Source organism: Pteropus vampyrus, unplaced genomic scaffold (genome assembly GCF_000151845.1).
Source record: "Pteropus vampyrus isolate Shadow unplaced genomic scaffold, Pvam_2.0 Scaffold459, whole genome shotgun sequence".
In the NCBI taxonomy this organism is placed as follows: domain Eukaryota; kingdom Metazoa; phylum Chordata; class Mammalia; order Chiroptera; family Pteropodidae; genus Pteropus; species Pteropus vampyrus.
The window spans coordinates 237,536-246,159 of NW_011889240.1; the positions used below are offsets into that span (position 1 = coordinate 237,536).

An 8,624-nucleotide genomic window follows, 5' to 3' on the forward strand; every position below is an offset into this window, starting at 1 on the left:
GGCAACTGACCAGGCTCTCGCCTGTCCCCCGGGGGAGGACTGGGGATGGTGGCTGAGAGAGCAGCGCACCTGGTGCTCAGGAACCAGTCTTTCTGCCCAGGTCCCGGTTCACGTGCAGCGGGAGAGCAATGAAGAGGAACTAAAATGCGGCCCCCGCTCCCCATTTCTTCTCCTCCCCTCCTCAGGGGAGACTTCACGGCCACCCCAGGACCGGGAAGAGAGGACCCCAATTCTTGAGATGTGCCCAGGAGGCACTGACAATGGCAGCTCTGGGTTATGGAGTCCTACGAAGCGCCACGTGCCTTTCCCGGCCGCCTCGCTGAATCGCCACATCGGCCTCTCGAGCCCACCTCACGAATGACGGAACCGAGGCCCAGAGGGAGGCGCGGCCAGGCCGAGGCCGAGGCCCAGGCGGCGGGCAGCCGGGCGTTACCTGGGGAAGCCGGAGCGCATGTGCAGCCCGTCCACGTTCTGGCTGACCAGGAAGTGGAGCAGGCCCACACGCTCCAGCTGAACCAGCGCCATGTGGGTCTGCGTGGGCCGAGCGTTCTCGAAGGTGGTGTCGAACTTGGGGGCCAGGCCCCGCTCCTCCATCGTCCAGACGCCATGGGGGCCCCTGAAGGCGGCAGGTGGGGAGAGAGGCAGAGACAAAGAGACGAAGTTTAGGAATCGGGGGAAGAGGGTGACAGAGAACTGGAGACAGAAGGAGAGAAAGTCGGGAGAGAGTGAGGCCGAGTAAGAGGACGAGGAAGAGGGGGAGAGAGAGGGAGGAAACAGAGGGAGGGAGGGAGGGAAGCGAGAACACGGCAGCCCGGGGCACACGCTACACTACTGCTGCGCCGAGCCCGGCCCTGTGCTGGGCGAGCTGGGGTCCTGGTGGGCCTGGGCCCTGCCCCCGAGGCGTCCTTGATCCTGTCGGGGAAATGCCGGTGGACACAGAACCTCCGTCCCTGGGAGCTGGGACGGCCCAGTGGAGGTGGTGAGGGCCCTGTGGGGGAGTGCAGGACGGCTTCCTGGAGGAGGCCAAGCTGTCTCCGGAACTGTGACAGGGAAAGGCGCGGCAAGTTCAGGCAGAAGGGGTAAGCGGAGGCCCGAGCGGCTGGCCGCCCTGTAAGTCTGGGGAAATGCAAGCGGTCTGGGGACTGCGGCGGGGGCGAGAGGCGTGGAGGCTGGAGAGATGACCCAGGGCTGAGTCGGGGAGGGCTTGGAACGCTCCTGACTGGCAACGGGGAGCTATGGTAGGTCATGGAGGAGGGGCAGGGGGATTCACACCTTAGAATTCTAACATTCTTCCAAGGAAGCTGCTCTCCTGCTCCGAGAGCCTGGGCTGGGGGCCCCAGAGGCCTTGGAAGAAGAGTACAAATGCAACAGGCGTGTCCTTTGGGGAAAGGTTGCAAACTCAGCACCTACAGAGGCCACCCAAGGGACACCGGTTTGAGAGCTCTGCTTTCCAGCTACAAGATTCTTGTCATGTAGTCTGCCTGATTCAGAGAGGGGTTTAGACATTAACTGGTTTCACACCCTCATTTACGGGTGAAGAAACTGATGTCCAGAGCAATAAGCCTCTGGGCCTAACAGAAAAATATTTTCAAGTGTGTGTAGGGCTAATCGTCCCTGATATTGATTCTCCTCATCTTCTAGGGTATTAGTACCCCAACATTTAGGCATGCACAGTGAGCCTAGATGAAAGACTACATTTCCCAGCACCCCTTGTAGTAAGTATGATCAGGTGATCAAGTTTTGGCCAATGGGAGTGAATGGAATGTTGGGTGTGACTTAAAGGAACAAATCTGACAGTGGGGGGGCGGTCTTTCCCGTCCCCAACACCCAGGGGCTGGAAAGATCACTCGGGGCCCTGCAGGGGGGTCAGCAGGATGGGTTGCGATGCCCGGGCACCTGTAGCTCACCGGGAAACCCTTGGCAGCTAGCGGGCCCTGCCTTGACTCCCCCTCCACGTCCACAGACCTGAAGTCGGGAATGCCTGAGGCAGTGCTGATGCCGGCGCCCGTGTGGAACACCACGTTGGAGGACTGCCAGACCAGCTTCGCCAGCTCCCACACTTTCCGCTCCAGCTCCTCGGGGGTGTCAAAGATCTGTTGTGTGAGAGAGCAGAGGAGAGTGGTCAAAGCGTGTCCCACGGTGGCCAGGCCACCAGCCACAGACGAGCTGCCCACGCCTTGCCGGGGGGAGGAGAGTGGATCTGTCACGCCCCTCCTCTGCCCACGGCTCTCCAGGGCACCCCCTTCCTCGGGGTGAAAGCCCAAGTCCTCTCCAAGGCCCACTGCCTACAACACCGTTTCCCCAGACCCCCCCACCCTCCCCTCCTTTAGGTCTTGGCTCAAAAGTCATCTCATTTGCACACCCAGGTTCATAGAGGCATTATTCGCAATAGCTAAAACCATGGAAGCAACCCAAGTGTCCATCGATGGATGAATGCATAAACGTCCAGGCACTGGGATATTATTCAGCCTGAAGGAAAGAAACTCTGACACATGCTACAACGTGGATGAACCTTGAGGACACTGCGCTGAGCGAAATAAGCCCAACGCAAAAGGACAAATACCGTGTGATTCCACTTATGAGGTCCCTAGAGGAGTTAGATCCATAAATACAGAAGTTAGATGGTGGGGCCAGGGTCGGGGAGAGAGGGAGGGGAGTGAGTGTTTAATGGGGACAGTTTCAATTTGAGACGATGAGAAAGTTCTGGAGATGGTAGAGATGGTTGCACAACGTGGATATACTTAATGCACACTTAAAAATGGTTAAGACGATACATTTTACGAAAGGTGTATTTTATAGTAGAAAACATGGAAAAAGCCATCTCAGCGATGCCTCTCTGACCATCTGGTTTCATGCAGCCCCCAGCTCTCTTCATCATTGCCAGCTTTACTTTCCCCCCATCTCACTTATATTTATTTGCTGCTTCTCTGTCTCCTCACTGGAACGAAAGGGTTTTGTCTTTGTTCCCTGCTGTGGCCCCAGGACCACAGAAAGTGCCTGGTGCACAGTAGGTGCTCAATAAACGTTTGTAGAATAAAGTGAATACAGGCGAGAGAGGAGTGGGGCTTCGGGACGGTTCACGCCATCTGTGAGCTCCGTAACTGCCTGCATCAGAACGAACGGACTAGCCGTCACGGGATGGGGGCAAGCTTCCCCCCAGTTTACGGAAGGGGAGAAGAGATGCAGAAGGGGAGTGACAAACCCAAGAACTCAATGTATGGAGGGGACTTCCTCTCGGAGCAGCTGGCGGGGTCCTTCTGACACATACATCCATCAGGGTTCCTCCCCAGCTCAAAACCTGTTTCCATCACCCTTAGGTTAAAGTGTCAACTCCTCAGGCTGGCATTTGGGGCCCATCCCGGCCTGACTCTGGAAACCCTCTGGCCTAATCTGTACCCATCTCCCTGCCTTTGCCCCTTCCTTCTAGAACTACAGCCCCTGCCCCCTGCCGGAGCTTCGGGACCTGCCCACGGCGGCCCCTGCCTCGGTGTCAGCCCCGCGGACCAGGGGCGCGGAGTGCTCGAGTCCCCGGGCGCGCTGGGGGCGTCACTTCCCGCCCCCTCCTCACGGGGAAGTCCCTCCCATTGTCTAGCCTCGGGGACTCCTGATATTCCCACAATGCCCCGCTGCCGCCCGGCCCCGCCCGGCCCACCGCCTGGAGGGGACGGCCTGCGGACCCCGGCCGCTCTCACCTCGGGGAGACCGCACTTGCCCTTGTCCGCGTACGGCGACAGCCCCGCCGCGTAATTCACCGACATTCTCGCCACTGCAACGGGAACAATAAAGTTTCCCTTGTTGAGGCCACTTCCGCCGGAAACGGGGCGGGACGGGGAGGAAGGAGGAGCCGCCCAGCCTCTACCCCCAAGGCGCATGCGCCGCCTGATGTTGACGCCGCAGGCGCCATCTTAACTGCTGGTAAAAGAAGTCGACGGTCTTCAAAAAACTCGCGTGGAGTGGGAAAGGGGCAGTGACCCGGGCGGGAAGCCGGGCGGCCATCTGCGTGAGAGTTTTCCACCCGCGTCCAAAATGAGCGACGCAAGCCATTTCCCCTTTTTACAAATTAGTAAACCGATGCTGCACCTTCGCCGCCCCCAAAAGGATAAAGTCAGAGAGAAGGGACCCAGGACTCGGGCTTCGAGTCCAAGATTCTTTGCGTTGCACATTTCAGAAGTTTGTAAAGTCACGGGTACGGGGTACCTGTGGCGGTGAGCAGCTTGGGGCCTCACTAGGGAGCATCTTGGATGCCACTCTTAAGTCACCTGAATATTATTCAGGTGGATGGAAATCTCCACGCACCAGGAGACTAGAGAAACCGCTTAAGGTCATGGGGCTTTTAGGACTTATTGAAGGAACGTGTGTTGAGCACCTACTGTGTGCTGAGGAGACACTGGAGAATGAGTGTCACCTTGTGGCCAATCATGGACACAAGCCGGTGACTGGACAGTGGTGACTTGGTGTGACTGAGGCACAGTGAGGGCTCGGAGCAATGAGGGAGCTCAGAGGAGGCACTTGACCCAGCCTGGGGGCATCCAGAAGGGCTTCCTGGAGGAGAGGACGTTGTAGCGAAGATCTGAAGAGCGAGTAGGAGTGAGATGGACTGAGAGAGCAAGTTGGGCGTGACGTGGGGTACAGAGAGACTGCGCCTGACCCAGCGAACAGCAAGGGCGAAGGCCGGAGGGAGAGGGCGAGGGCGGCTCATTCCAGCAACTGAAATCAGTCCAGCGATGATAGGGAAGTATGGCGGCCTCTTCCCGCCAGAGCCCGGTGGCCAACAGGCAGCACCGCTGCCAACCTGTCTCCTCCCTCTGCTCATCCCCGGCCCCCTGGGGCAGCCGCCCGCTCAGAGCCGATCGGGTGTCCGAGCTGAGCACACGGAACTGCTGGTACAAGCTGGTGGCCCAGCCGGGAGCGGGTAACCGGAGCCAGCAGTGAACACGGTGGCCTGGGGCTGGAGTCACTGGAGCTGCAGGAGGTAGGAGAGGAAGGAGGGGAGGGAGGCCTGGGATGGTGGCTCTCCTTAGGGCCTGGGGCATCTTGTACCTGAGCCCTGGTGTGTGGGAGAAAGGAGAAACCGGTGTGTGTCCCAGCCACGCTGAGGAGCCTCCCAGGCACCCTGACACACACACACACACACACACACACTGGTTCGGGCACGCATTTCACACTTCCCCGCCTTGCTCTAGTCTAGGTATGTACTTCCTCTTCCTGCGACTGCTCAGTATCTTACCTGGCCTTCAGACTCCGCTTAAGTATCATCACCTCTTCCTCGAAGCAGCTCTCTGCCTAGATGAGGGCACTTCCCCCGCCCCTAAGCCCAGGGATTCCCTCCGCCCCAGGCAACCTGTGGACTTCTCATTACACTCTGCTCTGGGTGTGATTGAGTCCTTTAGACAGGGGTGAAGGAAAAGGGTGGGCTGGGTGGTGAGCCGAGGAGTATGCGGAGTGAATGGATGGACGGATGAGTGGGTAGATAGGAGAGCGAATGGATGGGAGGTTGGATGGAGGAGTGGATGAATGGATGGTGAATCAATAAGTCAGCGGAGAGTAGGTTAAGAGTGGATGGGTGGGTGGGAGGTGGATGGTGGTTGGGTGGTGAATGAGGCCTGGTCGAAAGGTGCAGGAAGGACCGTGAGAAGATGAGTTGGTGGGTGGATGTACCAGTGCTCGGGTAGGAAGTCGAATGCACAGGGGAATAGATTGAGTGAGTAGATAGACGGAAGGGTGGCTTGCAGAAGTCATGGGTAGAAGGACAAGTGAAGAACACGCCTTTACAGAAATCCTGCTCAGACATAGGAAGAAATGCCTAACCACACACCTAGCAAAACATGCCTTCGAGATACCCCTTCCTGAGCTCCATACCTGCACGCACATGGAACATGGAACAGGCCGAGGTGCACAGACACGCATGCACACACACCCCTCGTGCTTGTGTGTGTACAGGATGCACACAACTATGACCCCAGGCCTCCACCTGCCCTGGGCGATTCCTCTTCATGCTCTTATGCAGGCAGAAGCCAGGCTGGTATACGGGGACTTAGCTGCAAGGACGTTCTCTCTGGCTATCCAAGAAACGTGCCTCTGTGCTAAGCGCCTCAGCTCTGGGCCTGCTCCCCTAGGATCCCCTAACTGTTCAGGAAGATAGAACCAGTCCAGACACCTGGAGCTTGTGGAGCCAGGACTGGGGAAACTCGACCTGGGGAGTTAGAGATTTGAGACTGGTGAGAGGCAGAGCTGATCAGATCACGGGATTTTGGAACTGGGCTGTATAGGACGAATAGGAGTTCACCAGAGAAGGGGAAAAAGCAAGGCAGGTAGAAATTTCTAGGTAGAAATAACTGCACAGGTAAAAACTTGGAAGCCAGAAAAGGCTTGATCTGCTGGGGCCACAGGGAATACTGGTGAGGTGCATTATTGAGCACCTACTGTTTGCTGGCCCTATGCCAGGAACCTCACTGAAAACTGACCATGAGTTGGTCAAGAGGGGATTATCTTCCTCATTTTAAGGATGAAGGAACGTGAAACTCAGAGAGGGCAAGTGACCTGCTGAGGGACACACAGCAGTTAGGAGATGGGGACAGGAAGGTGTCCATCCTGCCCTAGGGGCTGGGATGGCCCAGGGAGGAGGAAGTGGTCCTTTTGCGGTGGGGGGAGCCGACCTTCTCGCACCAGGACTGATGTCCCTCACCCCTTGCCCTTTCCCAGGTGGCGTGGGTTGAGGACAAACACCGGACACTGGCCATGAAGACTCTCCGGGCACGATTTAAGAAGACAGAGGTGAGTCTGAGGCCACCGAGATGCCCAGTGTCCCCCGGCCTTGGGTTCCTGTCCCCCAGGCCCTGGCTGAGGATCTACTGGGCCTTGGGCCAGTGTCACTTGTCCATCAGATTCATTTGGAAGCTGCCATGTGACCAGGGCCTTCCCTATTCAAAACTCTTCTCTGGTTCCTCACCACCCACAGGTTCAAGTTTATCCCTTTAGCCTCCTCTGGCCACCTTCTCCATACTTTCCTCTCTGCTGGCCCCTGCTGCCATGATGACCCCGCCACTTCTTGTTCAAGTTATCCGACCACCATCCCTTAGCCCAGGCTCCTCCCTCCACCTGGAATGCCCTCTCTCTGTGTCGCTGCTTATCACACCTTCCCCATTCCTCCCAATTTGGCTCCAGGTACACTACTTCCAGAAAAATCTCTCCTCTCCCCAGCTACAGCGACCACTCGCTTTTCTGAGGACTCACTTTCTCGAGGACCCCGATCTCTTACTTTCGACTAATTGTTCAGCAAACATTCGTATCAGGCACTGTTCTAGGCACAGAGCAAAGAGCGAATAAGGCAGACAGAGATCTCTGCGCTCCGGAGCTGGCAGGCGGGTGGAGAGACGGACACTAGACAAGGTGAACGAGTGAAAGGCAAGGTGTGTTTTGTTCCACGGAGACGAAGCAGGGAAGGGAGTTGGAATGTCCGGGAAGATGGCTGCAGTTTTAAAGCAGGTCGTTGGCAAAGATGTCGCCAAGAAGCTGACGTTAGAGCAAAGATCGGAATGGGAAGAGGGAGGGACTTGTGTGTTTATTGGAAGGAACTGCATTCCGGGCGGAGGGAACAGCCCGTGCAAAGGTCCCGAGACGGGCTGAGCCTGGCTTCCCTTGCAGCTATATCTCGGACACTCCTTCCCCAGTCATTCCCACTCCCTCCTGGCCCCCCGAGTTCCTGCCGTGTGGTGGCCGGTCCAGGTGCCGATGAAGAGACCCAAGTGAGGGTTTGCATGTAGAGTCGTAGTGCCCCTTTGCTGTGCTGGCCTCGGCGAGGCTCAACTTCACACTTCCGGCACGCAGACACCAAGGTCCAGACCGGTTAACTCCCCTGCACAGAGCAAAGTGGCAGCAGAGACATTGAACCCCGCCTGTGCCTAACTGCAAAGCCTTTAGACTCTTGCCAGGTGACAGGGACTCCCATGAGGCAGGCGTAGCCCAGGGCAATGGAAGAGGCTACCTGGAGGCTGCCTTGCTGGACCAGGATGACTTAGATAAGGGAGGCACACGGGACAGGGTCAGAGACCGGTGTGGGCAAAGGCCCACGTGGAGGCCCGGCCAGGCCTGGTTGATTCACGGGCATATGGGATGATAAGCGGGTTTTTCTGGCGGGCACAGAGAGTGCCTGACGGGGGAGCTGAGGGCAGAGAGGCCCCCGCCCAAGGAGTCCTTGAAAGCCACAGACGGGGGCAGGGCCACAAGCCCTGTTTTAAAGTCAGGTGCCTCTGGGTTTGAACCCCGTCCCACACAAGCTGGGTGACTTTGGGTCTGCTGCCACCCGTTCTGTGGGCTCCCTCAGTTTTCCCAATTTATTTTATGTATTTTTTGTTATTTATCGATTTTAACATTCCTTTTCATTTTCAAATGTATCTTAATTTGTAAATCGAATGTTATCGAATTCATTTTTATTTTTATTTCTGTTTTGATTTGTGCTTTGGAGATGCTAATGGGATTAATTCTGTTAACAATCTGTGAGGTGCTAGCTTTTATTATCCCGCCCTATCCATGAGGAACGGAGGCCCAGAGAGGTTAAGGAATTTGCCCAAGGGCACACAGCTTGAAAGTGAGACACCAGACTTCTCCCCTCCCAAGCGAGCGAG

The 8,624-nt window shown here is 57.0% G+C and overlaps 1 protein-coding gene and 1 long non-coding RNA gene across 2 annotated transcripts in view; one reads left to right on the forward strand and one right to left on the reverse strand.

The window, feature by feature from the left end:
- The window catches only part of SIRT6 (sirtuin 6), an 8,940-nt gene extending 5,127 nt beyond the window's left edge, over positions 1-3,813 (reverse strand). Inside the window, exons 1-3 of the mRNA XM_011381928.2 lie at positions 3,693-3,813; positions 1,966-2,093; positions 434-616 (exon numbers count right to left, since the gene is read on the reverse strand). Of these exons, the coding sequence (XP_011380230.1) occupies positions 434-616; positions 1,966-2,093; positions 3,693-3,758 (377 nt within the window). The 5' untranslated portion in view covers positions 3,759-3,813. The remainder of the gene's footprint in view (positions 1-433; positions 617-1,965; positions 2,094-3,692) is intronic.
- A 97-nt stretch (positions 3,814-3,910) lies between these two features.
- LOC111732426 lies at positions 3,911-8,324 on the forward strand. Its single transcript, XR_002777545.1, has 3 exons — positions 3,911-4,972; positions 6,703-6,774; positions 7,165-8,324. It is a non-coding gene; the product is annotated as an uncharacterized LOC111732426 (long non-coding RNA).
- The last annotated feature ends 300 nt before the right edge of the window (positions 8,325-8,624 follow it).